Genomic DNA, 21,891 nt, shown 5'->3' with positions numbered 1-21,891 from the left:
GAACCTGCCTTAAATATAACCTTATCAGTGAGAGTAGATATAATAGTAGTAGTAGAGTATAACAGAATAGGGTAGAATATTCTGACAAACTTTGAATCATCTCAATCAATCAATCAATCAATCCATTTGTTGTATTTTTAATATATATTATACACTTTCATATAAGAGCTTATAATAGAAGAAAAAGAAGTAGTTGTATTATAGTAGTATCAATAGTTGAAAGTAGATGTATGCTTACTTTAACTTTAAAAAATAGAAAGAGATTGATGTTTGATTTTGATCTTCTGTTAGAGAGTAAAAATAATTAAAAAAAGAGGACCAAAAAAAAAAAAAAAAAAAAGAAGAGTCAATTAATTAATTAGCAAAAGTATTTATTAGTCATTTGCATTTCATCTGAACCGTTTCATCTCAAAAATAGAACAAAAACAAAAACAAAAAAACAAAAAAAAAAAAAAAGCAATATAAAAATAATATAAACAACACACTTTTTTTTTTTTTAGTTTTTTTTGTTTAAAATTCTTAATTTAGAACGGCAGTTTATATCATCAATCAATCAATCATTCAAAAGTACTAGATATATATATAAAGATAACAAAAGATAGATTGTGTTGATCTAAATTAAATATTTATAAATAAGAATAGAATAGTAACATATGAAAACTATGAGCCAACACCTATCGCAGCAACAACTGCAGCAACAACAACAACAACAACAGCAACAGCAGCAGCAGCAACAGCAATCACAACAATCACCTCATATACATCCAAATGTAGTCGGTGCACCTGCAGCACCAGGTCAGAGTGCCACACCTGGTGGGTTTAATGGTCAGCCTATGCATCATATGCAACATCCTTTTTCACCACATCTACACATGCAATATCAGCAATATCAACAACATCAGTTACATCATCCAATGCAGCAGCACACTACAGCTCAGCAACAGGCAGCACAAGCAGCACATGCACAAGCACAAGCACAAGCTCATGCGCAGGCACAACAACACCATCAACAGCAACAACAACAGGCACAAGCACAAGCACAAGCACAACAGCAACATGCACAAGCACAGGCACAACATCATCAACAGCAACAACAGGCGCAAGCACAAGCTCAAGCACAGGCACAGGCACAACAATTACATCAACAACAGTTAGCCCATGCTCAACAACAGCAACAACAACAGGCACAAGCACAAGCACAAGCTCAAGCACAGGCACAAGCACAAGCGCAACAGCAACAGCAACAACAACAGGCACAGGCGCAGGCACAGGCACAAGCACAGGCACAACAACAGCAACAACAAGCACAGGCACAGGCACAACAACAAGCACAACAACAGCAACAACAACAAGCACAACAGCAACAACCAAGTGCAACTCAGCAACAAGCACAAGCAACACAACCAAGTGCACCGAATACACAAGCCACACCACAGCCAACGCACAGTATGGATGAAATTGTAGCAAAGCTTGCAGAATTTGCCAAATATCATTTGAAACGACCAACAGATAACTCATTGGGATTTTGGGAGAATTTTGTAGATATTTTCTTTATGCGTGGTGGACACTTTATACATACACTGAATCCAAATCCTTATCATCAAACTGCAATAATACCACCTACGCCGCCACCCTATACAAAGAAAGGAAGTCGGACTTATGGTAAATACCACTTTTAATTTCAATCAGGTTATTCATTAATATTAATATATATATGTTTATCTTTATTATACAAAAACAAAAACAAAATAATAATAATAATAATAATACAGAGATTCCATTTACATTGATTCCAAAATATTTCAAGGTAGCATATGATTCAGGAGTGAAATCATTTTCATTTACATTCGAAGATTCACAGTTGGAGTTTATTCAGAGCGGCCTGGTGAATCTACAGTCAAAGCGAATGCGTATTTTAATTATATTTGAGAATGCACAGGTTCACATCGATGGAACCCTATCAGTCTATTTTACACCGGATCTTAAGATTATATCGTTCCACTTTGAGTCACTGGGATTTCAAGAGCTAATACCGAAGCCACTGATCGAACGTTTCTTTTTGGAGTACAACAAACAGCCAAACACACCACAACAATCACACATTGCTTTGAAATCACTTGAGAAACATTTAACATCACCTGTCAACTCCATGGGTGTACCTCCACTCATAATGCATTACTATGAATTAACCGATGTAGTCAATCAAATTTGCACAAAATATAAATTTTCAAAATCACCAAAAGGTAAATATTTATATTACACAAGCTCAACCATCTGATTACTAACATCTTTTTACATATAAAATATATAGAATTTGATCAATTACAATTACAACAACAACAACAGCAACAACAACAACAACAATCGAAAAATAAACAGTCATTTGTTGTACCAACTATGACAAGTCAAAAATCATTTCAAGAATCAGCTACAAACAACAATAGTAGTAGTAGTAGTAGTAATAATAATAATAATAACAATGGTAAATCAAATGAAAAGAATAATGATTCGAGTAATGCTACTGCAAACAAAGCGGAAGCAAACAAATCCAGTAATAGTAATAGCAGCAGTTCAACTAGTAGCAGTAGTAGTAGTGGCGCAAAGGATAAAGTATATAAGTTTCAAATTTCACATCAACAAAAGGAATTAAAAGAACAACATCACCCAGTCGGAAAGAAAAAGACAGTGTATAAGGATTTCGATAACGATAAGCATATGCATAAAGCACAAAAGACCGGTGAGCACAATGAAAAGTCATCGACAGACGAGAGCGGAAAGGAGTCACAATCGATGGAAGGAAGCTATTCCTCACCAACCGTTGTACCCGTAGCCAACGAAGGCAGCAGTAACCCAAGAGCAAAGGGATCAAAGAGGAGAAAGCAGTTGTCTTCTTCCTCACTTTCAAGCAGCTCTCCAGGCACACCAGCAACACCGGTCTCCACACCACCGATCACCTCAAACACCAACACACCAAATACCTCGAATTCACCGCTGGCAAGCAGCACTGCCACCAACACTTCATCGACGACACTAAACAAGTCTGGTTCATCAGTACAACCACCTCAACTTTCGACATCAGTAGTTGGTGTACCTCCACCTGTCCAGCACCACCCATATACTCTCTCAAACAGCGCACCAGCAGTTCCAAATGGAAGTTATCCTAATGGCGGAAGACCGTTGGCCAATGGCTCATTGCCGTCGCCAGTACAATCGCCCAACCCTCTGTATCAAAACTTTATGCAACAACAACAAGCACAACAACAAGCAGTTGGCAATGCATTCCAACAGCAGCAGCAACCACCAACAAACCAAGCACAAGCACAACAACAATATATGATGCCACCACAACAAGCCTATCACTATCACAACTCACAGTTTCCACATCCTGGATCTAATCCACAAACCAATCAACGTACTCATAACGGACAACCACCTTCACCCTCACAAATGCAATTTTCAACACAGCCACCATCTGCACAGTTTGCCAACCAACAGCCTTTAATGATGTATAATTATCCATACCAAGTTTATCCAAATTCACAGGTACCACCCATTTCACCAGCGGCATTTAATCAGCCTCCATCACCAACCAATCCAACAGCCACAAACAAAAACACTCAAAACGCATCACCAACTCACCAGTTTGCTCAACCAACCCCACCCACCTCTTCTAAATCTAAATCGTCCAAAGCCAACAATAACAACAATAATAATAACAACAGCAACAGCAACAACAACAACAGTAATAATAGTCAACAACCAACACAATATAATCAAAATGGCACGCAACCTCCATCAACGCCTCCCACACAAATTTCTTCAATACCTCCACCTCCTACACCTCCACAACATCCGGATGAGCATATACCCTCATCGCAATCACAACATCCACAGATGCCTCAACAGAAATCTGAAGAGCTATTTCAACCAATTCAAGATATGCATCCTTTCGAAGAGTTCCTCCAACAGAATGCAATAGAATTATTTGATGATGCATCTTAAAACAAAAATATTATTAATAAAGAAATAATATTAACTATATATATATATATAAAATAAATAAAATGTTTTTATTATATTTATTTGAAATCAAATCATGATACAAATAAACGATTATATTTTGAATGAGCTATTTCCGATCCAAAGTATTCATAGAGAAGAAAAGAGAATCTTAGTGAATCTTTAGTTTGAGACAGACAAAGTTTCTTTTCCAACATTTCGTCCATCCACTCCAAATCTCCAATCTCTAAAAACTCAAGAGGGTCTACCAAACGTTTGAAGCTCTTTGCTGCAAGTTCGAAATCCGATTTCTGTCTATTCTTGATTAGTTTTATCATGGTATCGTCTCTATCGAAATAGTCTCGAAAACCAGCTTGAAAAAGTCTACCAAAGTGTTGAATACCCCAGCTGAACGAATTGATTGTGTAATCATCGTTTGTTCTCTGTACGATACCAATGAAGAGGTCAATATTAATTAGGTAGGACTGTAGAAAAAACAGTGGCATGATCTCCTCATCGTGAATGTAGAGCACCGTTCTATGATCGTGTCGATATATCAATTCTCTGTATGCATTGTATTCCATGCTGACTTGACCGTTATTACGAACGAAAGCAAGAATCTCCAAACTCTCAGTTGCGCTCAATGAGTAGATATGCGTTGTCGGTTGTTGGTGTTTCCTAAATTTCATTACCATTTCCAAGCTTCCGTTTTCCACCAAGAAGCTAAAGAGATTATTTTTGGGATCGACAAACTTTGAGTCGATGATATACTCCAAAAACAAACAGTTTTTGAAAGATACCACTTGCTTGGCAACGAATACCATATCTGGAGATTCAGTGTAGTATGCCATCATCGCCAAGTGGTAGTATGGAAGTTGGTCTGGTTCAAACTGGAATGGATTGACCTCTCTGTGGCTCAAGATACATTCGACGTCCGGTTGAAAAGTATAGCCAGTCTCTGAGCGATCGATGAGATATCTAAGAATATCGATGTGACACCATTTCACATCCTTGTAGCTGCATTTCACCAACTGCGATATATATTTGTTGATGTGTATCGATGTGACTTCCGCTTCGAACATCTGCTTTACAAACTCGACATCCGAAAAGTATTTCAGTATCTTGTAGATCTTGGAGGGCGGTAGTTGAATGTATTGTTTGATCATATTGAATATCTGTACATTTCCTGTTTTCAATGTTGTTTTTAACAATGCATCTAGGTTTTTGATTGGAGGACTGTATCGGTTTATCATAAACTCTACCATTTCCACATTCTTTTGTTCGATAGCTTTCATCATAAGCTTTGAGAGAATACCGGGTGTTTTCATTATCATTTTCACACATGCCAAGCAAACTCTCTTGAACAACGCTAGATTGTTATTGGTAACACAAATGTCAAACAACATAGGCGTCAGTATCTGAGGATAGACATCGGCAACTAGATCAATGACTGTCTCATCGTCCTTCACCTTACTCGCCAACATCTGGGTGGAAATATCGGACCAATTCAACCGATGCGAATAAAGACCAGTGTCTCTAAACAAGATAACCTTCTCTTTGAGAAATCCAATATAACCATTTCTGAGAATACGCTCTGCACTCTGTGTATCGTTAAACTTAAAACAGCAATGTAGAAAATTGGTGAGAGGTGGATTATATCTTATATTGATCTGTCTAATATGATAGAATATAGTATTCGATAAAAATTTATTTTTCATCAAACATAAAAATAAATTGAATAAATCCATTAGCTAAATTATTATATATCTAAAAATATGTTGTAATTAAACAAAAATAATATATATAAATAAATTCTTTATAAATAACTATATAAAATGTAAAATGATGAAAATGAAGATTCATCGATTAGAAATGTAATTTAAATGTTAAAATTAACCAGGGTTACATTAATTATTTCTTTTACTGATGACCTAAGTAATTAAACACACTAACCAGGTTACAACTTAATGGGTTATATTATCCCAATTTTTTTAGATATTCTGAATTTTTTTTTTTTTTTTTTTTGATTATAAAATAAAGATGATTGTGCAAAGGTTCTTTTTACTAAAGATATTAGGTTCCATTATCAAAAATTTTAATTTCTATTACTTCAAAACAATACTACCCTTTATTATACTTGTTAAACCTCAAACCTATTCTAAAATGAATATTATATCTATATATGACCGTGAACAGTGATTTGCACCGTAATAAATTAGACACAACAAATAGTTAGAAGTAAGATATAAATATTTATTAATTTTATTAACCTGAATTAAATATCTAATAATTTTTTTGTTTTTTCTTTTTTGTACTGTAATTTATAGTTTTTTGATAAATTTAATTGGAAATCTTCGGGCTCTGATGTTTCACCAAAATAATTATACCATATCTCAGAAAGGTCTTTCTTCTCGGATGCGTCTTCTTTCAACGATAGTGCTGGATGGATCCATTTCAATGATGATTTCTTTCCTCCAGTAACTGCAAGATAAAATATTGATCCTTTGGTGCACTCTGGAATGTTTTGTAGCAACCACTTGGTGATTTCTGTCTGACCGAAATATACAGAAAGATTGGCTACCACGCTATAGACACTGTCTTGATTATTGTTTATCTTTTTCACCAACCACTCCAAACATTCAACTCCTCCATATTGACCAACTAATTCCAGAGCTTCTTTGTAATCTGATTTTGTGTATTGATCGATGACATCCAACATATTAGGTCTATTGTAATAAACTGCGTATGATAGGTATTGTTGTGCATATATATAATAATACATTGTTGGAAATACTTCAAACATTATCTTATATTGCGAAAGCAAAATAGATAGAGTTTGAGGAGAATTCTTTCGAATAGAAATTAATATTCCAATGAAATATTCCTTTACTGATAGAGGGAATTCATAATTTTCTAAATATGATTGTAGTGGATTGTGATATCCGTAATCCACTAGTAAACGAGGAATTTTTGAAAAGTTTTCCCATTTATATGAGTCCTTTTGTATCTTTTGATGAATCCATTTAACATATTGAAATATTGGTTTTTGTATAACTATATTATTAAAAACAGAATTAAATAGTTGTTTTTCTAAATACATATTTTTATAATAGAAAATAAATATACAAATAAATAAATAAATAAATTATTATTATAAAGTTATTATATTATTATGTAAACAAAAGAAAAATAAATAAAGTAAAGTGGTTGACCACAAATTTGATATTTAAATATGTCGCTTGATATTGTAAAAATATCTTTAAATAAACTGTTTAACAAAAAATAAATTCTATTGAATTTAAAGATGTTATGTCATATATGGTTAGATAATTTAAGATTTTCTTTGAATTCTTTTTTCTTTTTCCTTTTTTGGAAAAAATCTAGCCCAAAACCGAGTTTCGTTAGTACTGGAATTTTTTTTTGACCAATCAATTTTTAATTTTTAAAATAGTTTCTAGAAAAAAACAAATCATATCAAACTATCTTGGGTCAAAAGAAAATGATTTAATAATATTGATCTCAAAATTGTAATTATTTTTATTTTATCTATTGTTAAATATTTTGCATAACATTACTGTGATTATTAATAATATACCTTTTTAATTTTAAAAAAATATTAAATATTTATTGAAACAACAGTTTATCCCAATATTTGAAGAATTTTGAATTTATTATTTAGAGATTAAAGTTTATTATATTTGTATTATATAATATCAATAAATAACCAACCTTTTTTTTGCAGAAACTTTTAAAAAAGGATGGATTAAATTTTTATTTTTTGTTAAAAAAGGGGAGTTTTGTTTTGTGTGGTATATAAGTTAGTACAAAAATTGGACTACTTGTGTATTATTAGAATGTTTCGAAAGCAATATTGTTGTATGATGCATTATATGTGTGTTTGTTGATTAGCTGTGCTGTTTAGAATTGCTTCTTATCTCTAGCAGCCTTTTGACGCTTTCCAATATCCAATTCTCTCTTTCTCAAACGAATGCTCTTTGGTGTGATTTCAATGAGTTCGTCATCCTTGACACAAGCGATAGCCTCTTCGAGTTTCAATACCTTTGGTGGTGACAAACGGATACCTTCTTCCTTTACGGTGGTACGCATGTTTGTAAGATGCTTAGTCTTGACTGGGTTGACGTCGAGATCGTTGAGCTTGCTGTTCTCACCGATGATCATACCTCCATAGACTGGCACGGCTGGTCCGACAAAGAGAATACCACGATCCTCGAGACCGGACAAGGCGAAAGAAGAGGTAACACCCTCGGACATTGAAATGAGTGCACCCTTTTCCATGTTGGCCATTGGTCCCTTGTGTGGAATGTATGAGTGGAACAAATGATTGAATACACCGGTACCCTTGGTATCGTTGATCAACTCTGAACGCAAACCAATCAAACCTCTCGATGGCACCATGAAACAAAGTCTAGCTTTACCCATGGATTGTTTCATTTCGATCAAGTCTCCCTTACGCTTTGAGAGCTTCTCAATGACGACACCAGAGTATTCAGCGTCGACGTCGATAATTACTTCTTCTTGTGGCTCCAGTGTGGCACCTGTTTCTGGATCCTTCTTAAAGACTACACGTGGTTGCGATACTGCAACTTCGAAACCTTCACGACGCATGTTCTCCAAGAGAATACCGAGTTGCAACTCACCACGACCCTTCACTTCGAATGCACCTTCACCTTGGAATTGTACTTGCATCGATACATTCGACTCTAACTCCTTCATTAAACGTTGCTTGATCTTGAGTGATGTCAATTGAGTACCTTCCTTTCCGGCGAATGGACTGTTGTTGACCTCAAAGAACATCGAAAGTACGGGTGGATCGATTGGTTGTGCGTAGATTGGTTCGGCGACAGTAGCATCACCGACAGTGTTGGTTACAGTGGCAGTTGGGAAACCGGCAATACCAATGATATCACCAGCTTCACCCTCCTCGAGTGTCAAACGCTCAACACCACGTCTGGCAAAGATCTTTGTAACTTTTCCTTCCTCTACAAGTTGTCCAGTGTTGGTAATGACTCTCAATGGAGTACCAATCTTGACTTTACCACTATATACTTTTCCTGTTACGATTCTACCTACGAATGGATCGGATTCCAAATTTGTTACCAACATTGAAAATGGTTTATCAACTTCAACCTTTGGATGTTTAACTGTATATTATTATTTTGGTAAAATTAATTAATTATTCATTATTATTATTTTTATATCTTTTTATCTGATGATTCATTCATTCATACCATAATCAATGATTGTGTCTAAAAGTGGAAGAATACCCTTTTGATCATCATTTCTATTTTTGACAGCCCAACCTTGACGAGCAGATGCATAGAGTGTTGGGTAGTTAAGTTGGTCGTCGTTGGCACCCAAAGTGGCAAAGAGATCAAAGATTTCACTTTCGACTTCATCGACACGGATAGTGGAACGATCCATCTTGTTGATGACTACGATTGGACGCAAACCAGCTTGGAGAGCCTTGGACAATACGAATTTGGTTTGGGCCATTGGACCTTCGGTGGCATCGACCAAGAGGACGACACCATCGACCATGGAGAGTACACGCTCGACTTCACCACCGAAATCACCGTGACCCGGTGTATCGACGATATTCAACTTGTGGTTGCTATATGAAAGACTGGTGCACTTGGCCATAATGGTGATACCACGCTCCTTTTCCAGAGCATTGCTGTCCATGACACGCTCGGTTTGCTCGTCCTTCAAGGTTCCCGATTGACGGAGCAACTGGTCAACCAGTGAAGTTTTACCGTGATCGACATGTGCAATAATGGCAACGTTTCTAATCTTTTCAATGCTGGAACTGAACGAACGTTGTTGTTGTCCGAAATATAAATTCATCTTTTCAACATTTGATTTACCAAAAATGTTGGTAGTGGCCAATGGACGTGATACTCTGAATCCACTGCTGCTGCTGCTATTTTCATATTGGTTTTGTTGTTTTTGTTGCTTGATGTTCAAGCTGTTGTTAACAACCGATGAAAAAGATCTGGCACCATTGAAAACTACTGGGTTTGCAGTGGTGGCATTGGCAGTGTATCCGACACACTTCTTTGATAATGATCTAACTAAATTATTCATTATTGTCCACTAACACTACTATTATATATTGTATATTTAGTTATATAAAATATATAAAAGGGTAAATGATGGAAGCGAATTGTTTGAGTTTTCGATTTAGAAATAGTCAGAGTTGTTTGAGCTAACACACTTCCCACCACGATCGGTGAAAAAAATTTACAACAACATTTTTTATCATCAAAAAAAAAAAAAACGACAAAAAAAAACTATTTAAATTAATTTTTATTTTTTTTATTTTATGAAATTTCATATCCATGATCAAGATTGTTTTATTGAATATTTATAATGGTTATTGCTATTTTTAAAAATACAAGTAATTAATTTAATTGTTATTTTGAGCACGTTGTTGAAGATAGTCGTTGATGACTGGAATCGACTCGAAGCTTGACTTGGCAAAGTTTAGAGCTGGATATTGGTTGACCAATTCACCGAAACCTTTGAAAAGGAGGAAGTCCACGACATAGAAAACACTGACATCGGCCCAGCTTAGCTTGTTTCCGACGATGTATTTACCTTCATTGGTAGTGTTTCTGTTGTCGATGAGAAGTCTCTCGTACGAGTTCAACAGTCTTGGAAGTGTGTCGTTTTTGAATCTGTTCTTCTTTTCATCGGTATCCGAGTGGAAGATTGGCAATACAAAATCGATGGCTGCTTGGGAAACAGAGAGGATCTTGGCCCTTTCAATTGGACTTTCACCAGCCAAACCAAATTTTCCAGCCAAGTAACTCTCGATGGCTAACGATTGTGCCAATTGGATATCGTCATCCTCATAGAATGGGAGAGTACCATAGGTTGTCTTGGATCTAATCTCTGGTGTCAAAGCACTATTGTAACGAACTACAGACAAATTAATCAGATACTCTTTATTTATTTTTTAACAAATCGAAAATCTATTAAATTATTTTTTCTTACCATCATTAAACTTTACACCAGCCAAAGTAAGTAAGAGACGGGTACCTTCACCTCTACCTCTGGAGTTGAACTATATTATTCCATTAGTCATTAACTATTCAAAAGGAAAAAAATTAATTTAAAACTACTTACATAATATAAAGTTGGAATCTTGGTCATTTTTGAAATATTTTTAAGTTTGAATATTTAAGTTTAGATTATTTGTTTTGTTTAGTTTTGTTTTATATATTTATTGATTTGTTTGTTGCTTATTCCATTTGAACAAGAACCTGTGCTATTTATATTGAAATCTAGCATTGTAGGAGACGGATTTTCCAAAAGACATAACGATTTCTACAGTAGATTTCTTCAATATTTCATAAATTTCAGATAAACTATTAATTTAATTAAATTAAGTGATCATTTAAAGGTTCGATGACTTTTGGAATAATCTACATCATTGTTTATTTTTAAATTAAACAAGACACGTAATTTTTAAAAAGATGACTCAAAGTAAAAAAATTTAAAAATAAACTTTTGTTTTAGATATTTTAAGTTAAATTTGGTTCATGAACTTATTTTGGTCACTCATCATAGCAACATATCAATAGCTCATGTTGCTGGGTTATATTAAATCATTATTTTATTATATTTATGAGGATTACATAATAATTTTATCATAGAAACTCTATTATAAGTTTAAGTTTATTTTAAAAAATATATGATATATATCCACTCTATAGATATGAATTGTTTGTTTTTTGTAGCTAAGCTTTCATGTGATAGCTTCTCAAATAGTAGATATATAAGTGAAATCCAAACAAATACCAAACAGAATGATAATTCAAATTTCTATACACTTAAACCTCTCCATACCTATCAAATTCAAGCTTAGTTTATTTGTAGAGACTTGAATAGTTTACTTCTATGCATGATGTATAATCTTTTTTCCCCAAAATACAACCTTCTTGGTCAGTTGTAATAGATTTTTAAATTTTTTGTTTTCTTTATAAATCTGAATGAATCTAAACACAAAAATTTCAGTTGATTATAAAATTTGTTTCAGAAAATGCAAATATAATATAATTTATAAATATAAATATAAAAGATATTCTCAAATGAATATTCTGTTTAGTATCTATAATGGATGGTTGTTTAACTAAATATATAAGTGATATTAATTTTAATGTCAAGAATAAGTCTTACAGTAATTTTAAATCACACACTGACCATCATAATGACACTTTTAATTCACACAATGATATCTACGTTGTTATGAGCAAATGGTTTTTAAGCGATACTGACAATCAGCAAGACTATGGTTATTGCTATAACAATAGCAACAACAACAACAATAGTTATAACGATAGTAGCAGTAGTGAAAGTGATAGTAATAGCAGTATTAGTAAGAAGCGTAACATTAAAACCACAAATAGTAATTATAAGAAAAATAAAAATGTATATTTATCACCAAGAAAGAAACCATATAGTAAAATAAAGTAGGAATATTGCTATATATAAATAGATTGTCACAAACTAACAGCTTTTTCTATTTTATTAATTTAGATGTTTATTATTTGATGGAAAATCTTATTTTAAAGCAACTTTTAGCAATCTTAGTGACCACTATATTCAGCTGAGAAAGAATGAAGTGAGATGCATCAAGTTGATTGACTTTAAGGTGTTCAGAGAGACCGACAATGATATTACACTTGTCATCAATGTATTTGATGACGATCTACCTTTTAAACTGGGTCAAACCATCGAATTTCCATATCACATACTCACCAATGTTTCGCATGGTTCTGATATCGTTTTACACTCGAATACATGGCAGCACGCACAATGTTCCGGCTGTAATCTTCCCATTATAATTCAGCGCAAAATTCTGAAATTAGCATTGTCAGCACCAACACATCTGCGTCCCTACAAGAACCACTACCATCTCTTGAACCTGTCACTGGTGTGTAGGCGATGGTTCTACATTGTACATCGAGAGATTCCGCTGAATATATTCATTTCGAAAACAGACTGGAAATCGCCAACCAAAAAACTGCTGAACAACGATCATCGCGCAATCCACAATATCGATACTCTCACCTTTTATTTCAACACTCGGATGGAGACCATCTCGATTCGGCGACATATCCTCTATGATCTCTACCGCTCCATCGGTGAGAATAAAATATTGGTGCGCAAGTTAAACTTTCAGATGTACTGGCTCGACGATCGATGTGGAATCGAGAAAATCACACCCAAATACTTTCCATTTCTTCAAAAGATTACAATAAACTCAAACGATGCCAAGCTCGATTTCCTCTGTAAATTCACAACTCTAACTTCGATCGACATCACCATCGATGATCTCTGGTTTTTTGAAAAGCAAAAGATGGTGGAATTTCTCTTTGGCGAAGCCAACTCAATATTGTCCTATCTCATAAGAACAAAATGTCAGATTGCAGAGACCAGGATCGACCAAGTGTGTGAAATGCTCTTGCGGAAAAGAAATGTGCGAAAGATTCAATTGTTTGGTCCAGGTCTACTGAACATTGATATCTACCATGCGCTACTGCAGTTGCCACAGCTCAACACACTGGTACTGCCATTCCGTCTACCAAGCGAAGAGGCTGTACAATCGATAGACTTTATCAAGTATCTTACCTCTCCAGATTCACCAATGAAACGATTCAGTGTATACTCACTAAATAACGTCTCAACGGTCGAGAAGAACTCACTCGAACTACATTCCATCAGCTATAAAGCACTTGCAAATCAAATCAACCTACTTCCCATTTACACCACACTTCACACACTCTCCATCTATGAAATGAGAGACGCACTCACAGATCAGTTTTTCCACTCACTCAAATCAAACCAAACCATCAATACTCTCATTTTAGTTTATTCTCTAAACGATCTAGCAGTACACGCTCTTTGTGATTTCATATACTCTAACCAACGATTCCTCAAAAAGATGAGAGTACTCGATGAGAAACTCTCGGATGACAACGACAGATTCTACAACAGTCTGCTTGGAAACAAAACTATAGAATTTTTAGAATTCCTAAATCCAGACATGTCAGTACCTCACAGAATATCTCATCTTGATATCTATCGTCAAACTGTAATAAATAAGTAAACTCTAATGTACAAAATGAATTTTATTCTTTTTTATTCTCAACTCTCTTTACTTCTTTGATTGGAGATGTTTGTTTGAGTTTAGATTTTCTAGCAGCGGGTTTTGCCGCCGAAGATTGAGTTGGACCAACTCGACAAAAACAATCTTCGAGATGATCATTTATCATTCCGACGGTTTGCATGAAAGCATAGCAGATGGTTGTCCCAGTGAATTTGAACCCGTATGTTTTTAGTGAAGCAGCCATCTTATCAGACACGTCAGACTTGGTTGGAATACCTGATATCGATGTATTGTTGTTGAGTATAGGCTTGTCACCAACAAAACCCCACAGATATTCCGGGAATGAAATTTTTAGTTTTGATTCCAATTCCAAAACCATCTTTGCATTGTTGACAATTGCTTCAAGCTTTCCTCGGTGTCTGATTAATTGTTCATTTTTCATTAAACGATCGATGTCCTCCCCTGTAAACTTTGAAATATTTTCAATATTAAACTGGCTGAAAGCAACTCTGTAGGAATCTCTTCTTTTGAAAACTATATTCCAAGACAAACCACATTGAGTAACACCAAGAGATAACATTTCAAACAGTCTAACTCTAGTGTAGATTGTTTAGATAATATATCAATGTTTAAATCTATTTATATATGAATATATTTTATAAATACCTATCTCTTTGAGGTTTTCCCCACTCATTATCGTGGTAGTCTAAATAAATAGGATCTTTTATAGTCCATCCACATCTTTTTATAACGATATTTGACATTGTTTTCATAAGTTTTAATTTAAATATATCGATATATTGTTTTATACTACTAATTAATTAAATTTATGCCATCGATTTCCAGGAAAAAAAAGGTGTTTGGCTATTGAAATTTGTGAAAAAAAAAGAATAGAAAGAATACAGTTCTTTACGAATAAGCACCCAAAAATGGGTTTGAAAAAATAATATTTATTTTGATTTATTCTTTTTAGTTGTTGTTGTTGATTGAGATTTTATATTTGTATTCTTTGTATTCTTTCTTTTCTTACTACTGGTGGTTGTTGTTGTTGATGTTTCATCATCTGATACTTCCTCCTCGGTATCTTCAATTTTGAGAGTATCCTCCTGTTTAGCAATTGCTTGACTGGTAGTTTCGACGGCAGCCACGTTGTTCTTTATTGGTGCATAACAAAAACAGCCACTAATATGGTCATTAACTAGGCCACAAGCTTGAATAAATGCATAGCAAGTCGTCGATCCAACAAATTTGAATCCACGTTTCTTGAGCTCTTTTGACATCAGGTCAGACTCTGTTGTTGTTGCAGGTACCTCTGAAAGACTATCATAGCTATTGAAATATTTAGTTGTACTTTGTTTTGACTCTGTAGCCTTTGCCTTACCTTTTCTTTTTGAAACACTCTCATCTACTTCTTCATCTTCTTCATCGTCCACTTCTTCCACTTTTGTTGATTTTATTTTACTATTACTATTATTATTTGGTGAAAACGACCAAAAGAAATCGGATAGATTCTCGCCTTTCTTCTCCATTGCTTTTACCATCTTGGCGTTGTGGACAATCGCTTCAAGCTTTCCACGATGTCTAATGATTGAAGAGTTTGTCAAACTCAATAGTTTATTGATATCTTCATCGGTCATGTTTGCAACCTTGTCTACATCGAAATTATGAAAAGAGGATTTGTAGGCAGCACGCTTCTTTAGAATAGTGATCCAACTCAGACCGGCTTGCTGACCTTCCAGACAAATCATTTCAAACAAGTGTCTCCGATCTCTATTTGGGATTCCCCACTCATGGTCATGATACTCCAAATATAGAGGATCGCTAGTTACCCAACCACATCGAACCAGTTGTTGAGTGGCACTACTTTTACTTGCAATGGAACCTATTGTTTTTGAAACAGACATTTCTATTTGATTTTTATTTTATTTCTTTTTTGTTATAAACTAATTTATTTAACAATACAAATTTATTTACACTGAGGTAAAAAAAGATACCACATCATCTTATTTTAAACACACAAATTCATATGTGAACCAAGCTTGAATTTCTTGGAAATCGAGCATTGGTATTCAATGGATTACATATGATTCTAGAACATATATTTATAAAAATAAACTACCCAGTGGGTCTTATGCAATCGATTAATTTTTCTGAAAAAATTAACAACAACAAGTAGTGTGATCGAGATCTTCAAAAATTTAACAACTGTTTTTTTTTTTTTCAAAAATCGCAACAAAAATTATAATTGTTTTTTTTTAAAATAATACAATTTATTTAGGATTAGGCTCCATATAAAAAGGATATGATTGAGTATAAAAAAAATTATTAATAATTAAGGTTGAATTGTGTGTAGTATGGGAGGAGATGATGATAGGTGTCAATGGATTTCCATTGTTGGATAGCCACGTAATAGATAAGACAGAGGAGGTTGAGTACTGTGATGATGATGGTGATGATGAATTGGTTTGATGTGAATTGGGTGCTTGAATATGTATATTATGAATTGACATTGTCGTTTGGGCGACTAATTATTAAAATTATGATAGTGTGTTTTGATTGTTTTGTTGTTTGATTGTTATGCTATTGTTATTGTTGTTGTTTTTTTTTAATAAATGAAAACATCCTTTTTATTGGAGGAGACATCTAGCCTTCTTTTTCTTCTTCATGAACAGTACTGATTTGATTGCTTCATCAAATACTTGTTTGAGATTCTGTGATGTCTTGGCAGAACATTCCATGTACTTGACTGCTTTAATCTTCTTTGCTAAATCATTACCCTATTGAAATTGAAACAATCATCACTTGTTAATACAACTCGAGTTGAATTCAAAAGCCGATAGTTATATATTTAATATATTTTACTTACTTGCTCAATTGAAATTGGTCTTTGACCTTGAGACTCGAGCTTCTCAATGATAGCTCTGTCGTCACGTGTATCCAACTTGGTTCCAACTAAAATCTTTGGAACATCTGGGCAAAAATGATGAACTTCTGGGAACCACTATAATAGTTTTATTTAAAAATACAATTTTAATTAGTTTATTATTTTATTATTTATTCGTATTTGGTGGTGAACTTACTTTTGACAAAACATTTTCAAATGATACTGGATTGGTAATGGAGAAGCATATTAGAAATACATTGGCATTGGCATAACTGAGTGGTCTTAATTTATCGTATTCTTCTTGACCGGCAGTATCCCACAAACCCAATTCGATATTTCTTTCACCTGCAGTAAGATTTACTACATAATTATCGAATACCTGTTTAAATAGTGAATAAGTATATTGCTAATGCGCACTCTAACCGACTATTGCCATAATTCACTTTATTTTTATTGTTTTGAACAACCAACTACACCACCCTGTCACATATTCCTATGATGTTCGATAATAATATATTGTGCTTGTGCTAGAATCTGTTTGTTGCAGTAATTGTATTGTTGTTGTTGTCGCGTCTTGTCGTCGTTGAGATTGTAGATAGGTGTAGTTCTAAAATAAAGTAGAAAAATGGCAACACACTATTTAATAGCAATAAAATGTATACATACAGTTGGAATATAATCTTCTGGGAAACGATTGTTGGCGTATGAGATGAGCAGACAGGTCTTACCTACAGCACCATCACCTATAACTACAAGCTTGATAACCTCTGGTGAAGACATCTTTTATACTATTCTATCTATTTATAAATAATCGATTAAACTACTGAGACTGTGATTTTATTATTATTATTAACAGAGTTTAAACAAGGTTTGACTCTGTAATTGTTATGATAAAACCTATTATTTGAAACAAAAACAAAAACAAAAAAAAAAAAACAAAACCAACAAAAAAAAAAAAAAAGCAAAATAAATAAAAAAAGAAAAAATATTCAAAAAATAGAAAAAAATGAATTTAGTTAGTAACCTTATTAATTAAATGGTATAACCAAATTTGTTATGATTATTTATTGCAAATGAGTTAATCATAACAAATTTATCAAAAACAAAACTATAAAGTGTATAATGAATGAATGAATATGTACAGATATTTTGGTTTTAATCTTAATAAAACAAAACAAAACAAAGCTCCAGTTAATCTTATGATTTGTTTTTTTGTTTTAAGTTCTATTGTACCTATTGTTTTGCCACTGCTGTTGACACTTCCTTCTTTTATTATTGATTTTTATTTGTTTATTTTTATTTTATTTTATTTTAATTTATTCTATTTTGTGTGTTTGAAAAAAAGTGATATTTATTTTGTACAATTGCTGTTGTAATAAACATAGTTGTGTTTATTTTATTTTTTTCAAAATCCTTGATTTTAAATTATTATTATTATTATTTGATTTATTTTATTTTATTTTATTTGTTTTAATTATTAACGAATTAACTACTCTATTCTATTCTACACTAATTAATTAACTGTCTATTATTATTTATGAATGAAAACAAAAACATAGATTTATTTAACAATTCTTACAATATTGCAAATATTTGTTTGTAAAAAAGTTTATGAACCTACTTTCGAATAATTATGAGATTGAAATAGAATTGGGAATTTATATATAATATAATAATGAGACTTATTGAATTCTATAGAATTGCCTCAAGCAACCACTTTACTTTTTTAAGGAATAAAAGAAAACAGAATAAATAAAAATAAAAAAACAATAGATCTTCCAACTTTTTAAAAGCTTTTTTTTTTTTTTTTTTTTTTTTTTTTGTAAATTTTGGTTTTTTTTTCAAATAATTAAAAGATTTTTGTTTCTTTGGAGACCTTAAAAATATTGTGTTGGATTGTGAAGCTGCTGGCTTGTAGTTGATTGTCGAAATAATAAGAGAGTGAAACAAGAGATCGAAAAGATTAAAGAAAGAAAGAAAGATTGCGAACGAAAAATAGTTGAACAAATAAATAATAAATGATTATTTTTTATTATTAAATATACCTTTTTTTTTTTCTTTTTTGATAAGTTAAATTTTTTATCTATCTATTTAACTATAATAATTATTTTTTATTTTTACAATTGTTAATAAATATTTCTATCTTTTTATTATTTTTATGATTTATTTTGGTGTTTAATTGACAAGAGTGATAAGATAATTTGGATCAATGATAAAAAACAAAAAATAGTATTAATAATTGTACCCCCACTCATTATTTTCCAATTTTTCAAAAAATACCGTTTTGTGAATTTTGTTTTTTGAATTTTTTGTTATTATAAAGGATCTAAAAATAATCGTGACCTTTAATACCCGAAAAAAATGCTAAACAACTATCATCATCAATAAAATATTGATTTATTTCTTTTACAAACAAGAAGATGAACAATGAAAATACAAAAATGCAATATATCAAATTATTTCAGATCTTCATAAGTTTTGAATTATTATTTATTATTTATTTTAATTTATTTTTTTATATTTGAGAATTTATAAAGAATAAAATTTTATTTTTTGCTCTAATGCTCAAGAAAGAGAAAAACCAGGCTGCATATTTGTCTTTTCTTTTTTTTTTTTTTTTTTTATTCATTTAGTTAGATTTAGATCTAATTTAGTTAATTAATTAATTTATTTGTAAAATAGTAAAAGTAAAGTAGAGAATGACTACATTCAATCAATTAATAAAAAATAAGATACTTTTAAAGAGAATTTTGGAATTCATTCCGTTGATAGCATTGGATCTAGGAGTTTTCTCGTACAACTATCACAAGATCTTGTCGGTAGAATATATGCTTGAGAATAAACAGGTCAATCTTTTTATGGACAAGCTATCGAGTGAGCGTGGTGAACATCGTTATATTATCTATTCAGAGAAAGCTCTCAAAATGATCACCAAGCTCAAATCACAAAGAGTCATTGAGCTACTATTGGTGCGAGAACCACAGCTTTTTAAGTTATGGCCATTGTTGTTCGATGGCTGCTGTAGAAATGGAATGCTTGATACTGTTAAATTACTTTGTGAGACAACTAGTGTCCCGATATCTGTGTCCAGAAACGCAATGGATGGCGCAGCTGCAGGTGGACACCTTGACTTGTGCGATTTCCTCAGGACGAATCGAACCGAAGGTTTCACCGACGATGCATTTAGGAGAGCGGCCAAACACGGACATCTTCAAGTTTTTCAGTGGTTGAATGAACATTCTAACCATAACCCTTTTGAAGGGCAACTTGACACTCGTAAGCTAATCGTTGGGTTAATCAAAAACAAACAAATAGAAATGTTGCAGTATTTGATAAAGACAGTGGATCTTCAGTACATTAGCGTTATGATGGGTCATATCTACATGAATGATGTGGTTGCAACCAAAGATATCGATTTGGTCAAGTTTATGTTTCTCAATCCAGTTGTTGGATGGTTTCAGTCCTCTATTCATATCTATAATTGCTATGAGTGGGCAGTAAGGTATTCACAACCTCTTATAATGGAATGGCTGTGGAAAACTTTTAAATCCTCTTTGAAGAGATTTCCTTTGGTAACTCTTGCTCTAGAGGCCGGAAGTGAAAAGCATTTCAACGAGGTATTCTCTGATTTCACCAACACCATGATATTTGATTTCGATAAAACTCAAAGCTGGACAAACTTGCTTGAATCTGCAGCGGCCATGAATAGATTGGATGTGGTCCAGTATTTGACACAACAAAATATACAAGCTTCTCTGTTTGTGTCTCCCATCGATTGCGCAGTTAAAAACGATCACTATGAAATGGTTTCATGGCTATTAAGAAATAGAACGGAACAATACACACTGGAATCATTCCGTCAGTGTAAATCATTAAAGATTGCGGTGCTGCTACTTGATAATCAAGATAGATGTGCATCTCAAGTGGTAATCGATATAATTCCAATAGATATAGATTTGGTCAATCTCTACCATAGAAAACAGTTGTTTGATACCGGTGCTATTGAGGCGTCTATGACGGAGCTGTTTAAAGATGGACCACTTGATGTTATTCAATTTCTTCTCTGTAATGGATACCGTGTTGGATCCGCTGCAATCGATAATGCAGCTGGCTACGGCAACTTGGAGCTTGTGAAATGGATCCATTCCAATACCACTGAGGCTTTCACCACTCGAGCAATGGACTTGGCGGCTGAAAAAAATCATTTAGAAGTTGTAAAATTCCTTCACTACAATAGAACTGAAGGTTGCACTATGCAGGCAGTCAATAGAGCATCATTATTTGGACACTGTGAAATGATAGATTTCCTATTGCAAAACAGAACAGAGGGTTTCGATAGGGATGCGTATAGCCAATCCTTTTTGTTTCCAGCAGCAATTGAGAGTCTCTATCGATTCAACCCCAATATAGATTTTAGTACTTCGTGCTCTCTTGATAAGGCCTCTATGGTTGGTAGTCTGGAGGTGGTCATCTTTTTGGATAGTAAAACCAATTGCAAATGTACCACCCAGGCACTAGATGAAGCTGCATCATTTGGATTTCTTCGGGTGGTCGAGTATCTTTTGATCCATCGAAAAGAAGGATTCACGAGAAAAGCATTGGTACAATCAGAGCAAAAGGGATATCAACATATTTTTAAACTATTATCAGAGCGATTAGATTTGCTAAAAGAAGAAACCAATTAAATAAAAAATAAATAATAAATCGAATATTTAATAATGGTGATAATTTTATTAACAATAAAATCGTCATCGGTAAAATCGATATCAAAAATTAATTTTTTTAGGAAAAAGAAAATAAGATTAAAAGACAAAATTGAAACCAAAAAAAAATTCAAATTTGGATTGGACAGAGGGCTTTTCAAAATCGAAAA

General features: G+C 33.2%; 11 protein-coding genes across 11 annotated transcripts; 3 read left to right on the top strand and 8 right to left on the bottom strand.

The window, feature by feature from the left end:
• Positions 1-662: 662 nt before the first annotated feature.
• PPL_06008 (uncharacterized protein) lies at positions 663-4,002 on the top strand (the record flags this gene model as incomplete). The annotated part of the gene is made up of 3 exons (XM_020576877.1): positions 663-1,538; positions 1,931-2,243; positions 2,312-4,002. The coding sequence occupies 3 exons, from the start codon at positions 663-665 to the stop codon at positions 4,000-4,002; spliced, it is 2,880 nt and encodes a 959-aa protein (XP_020433289.1).
• A 92-nt stretch (positions 4,003-4,094) lies between these two features.
• Positions 4,095-5,327, bottom strand: PPL_06007 (uncharacterized protein; the record flags this gene model as incomplete). Its single annotated transcript, XM_020576876.1, has 2 exons — positions 4,095-4,722; positions 4,753-5,327. 2 exons carry the CDS (start codon positions 5,325-5,327, stop codon positions 4,095-4,097), a joined length of 1,203 nt encoding a protein of 400 aa, XP_020433288.1.
• Positions 5,328-6,274: 947 nt separating this feature from the next.
• Positions 6,275-7,099, bottom strand: PPL_06006 (uncharacterized protein; the record flags this gene model as incomplete). The annotated part of the gene is made up of 2 exons (XM_020576875.1): positions 6,275-6,725; positions 6,780-7,099. 2 exons carry the CDS (start codon positions 7,097-7,099, stop codon positions 6,275-6,277), a joined length of 771 nt encoding a protein of 256 aa, XP_020433287.1.
• Positions 7,100-7,917: 818 nt separating this feature from the next.
• PPL_06005 (GTP-binding protein TypA/BipA) lies at positions 7,918-10,104 on the bottom strand (the record flags this gene model as incomplete). The annotated part of the gene is made up of 2 exons (XM_020576874.1): positions 7,918-9,161; positions 9,249-10,104. 2 exons carry the CDS (start codon positions 10,102-10,104, stop codon positions 7,918-7,920), a joined length of 2,100 nt encoding a protein of 699 aa, XP_020433286.1.
• Positions 10,105-10,426: 322 nt separating this feature from the next.
• On the bottom strand, positions 10,427-11,175 carry PPL_06004 (glutathione S-transferase; the record flags this gene model as incomplete). The annotated part of the gene is made up of 3 exons (XM_020576873.1): positions 10,427-10,941; positions 11,017-11,086; positions 11,149-11,175. 3 exons carry the CDS (start codon positions 11,173-11,175, stop codon positions 10,427-10,429), a joined length of 612 nt encoding a protein of 203 aa, XP_020433285.1.
• Positions 11,176-12,138: 963 nt separating this feature from the next.
• Positions 12,139-12,635, top strand: PPL_06003 (uncharacterized protein; the record flags this gene model as incomplete). The annotated part of the gene is made up of 2 exons (XM_020576872.1): positions 12,139-12,484; positions 12,562-12,635. 2 exons carry the CDS (start codon positions 12,139-12,141, stop codon positions 12,633-12,635), a joined length of 420 nt encoding a protein of 139 aa, XP_020433284.1.
• Positions 12,636-12,863: 228 nt separating this feature from the next.
• On the bottom strand, positions 12,864-13,265 carry PPL_06002 (uncharacterized protein; the record flags this gene model as incomplete). The annotated part of the gene is made up of 2 exons (XM_020576871.1): positions 12,864-13,000; positions 13,259-13,265. The coding sequence occupies 2 exons, from the start codon at positions 13,263-13,265 to the stop codon at positions 12,864-12,866; spliced, it is 144 nt and encodes a 47-aa protein (XP_020433283.1).
• Positions 13,266-13,912: 647 nt separating this feature from the next.
• PPL_06001 (DNA-3-methyladenine glycosylase I) lies at positions 13,913-14,898 on the bottom strand (the record flags this gene model as incomplete). Its single annotated transcript, XM_020576870.1, has 3 exons — positions 13,913-14,023; positions 14,187-14,730; positions 14,801-14,898. The coding sequence occupies 3 exons, from the start codon at positions 14,896-14,898 to the stop codon at positions 13,913-13,915; spliced, it is 753 nt and encodes a 250-aa protein (XP_020433282.1).
• A 186-nt stretch (positions 14,899-15,084) lies between these two features.
• Positions 15,085-16,038, bottom strand: magA (DNA-3-methyladenine glycosylase I; the record flags this gene model as incomplete). Its single annotated transcript, XM_020576869.1, has 1 exon — positions 15,085-16,038. The coding sequence occupies one exon, from the start codon at positions 16,036-16,038 to the stop codon at positions 15,085-15,087; it is 954 nt and encodes a 317-aa protein (XP_020433281.1).
• Positions 16,039-16,761: 723 nt separating this feature from the next.
• racC (Rho family small GTPase) lies at positions 16,762-17,798 on the bottom strand (the record flags this gene model as incomplete). Its single annotated transcript, XM_020576868.1, has 4 exons — positions 16,762-16,911; positions 17,001-17,135; positions 17,215-17,397; positions 17,685-17,798. 4 exons carry the CDS (start codon positions 17,796-17,798, stop codon positions 16,762-16,764), a joined length of 582 nt encoding a protein of 193 aa, XP_020433280.1.
• An 895-nt stretch (positions 17,799-18,693) lies between these two features.
• PPL_05998 (uncharacterized protein) lies at positions 18,694-21,703 on the top strand (the record flags this gene model as incomplete). The annotated part of the gene is made up of 2 exons (XM_020576867.1): positions 18,694-18,727; positions 19,929-21,703. 2 exons carry the CDS (start codon positions 18,694-18,696, stop codon positions 21,701-21,703), a joined length of 1,809 nt encoding a protein of 602 aa, XP_020433279.1.
• Between the last annotated feature and the right edge of the window lie 188 nt (positions 21,704-21,891).

This window comes from Heterostelium album, assembly GCF_000004825.1.
Source record: "Heterostelium album PN500 unplaced genomic scaffold PPL_contig13, whole genome shotgun sequence".
NCBI lineage: Eukaryota > Evosea > Eumycetozoa > Acytosteliales > Acytosteliaceae > Heterostelium > Heterostelium album.
This window is presented reverse-complemented; position numbering and strand designations above follow the sequence as displayed.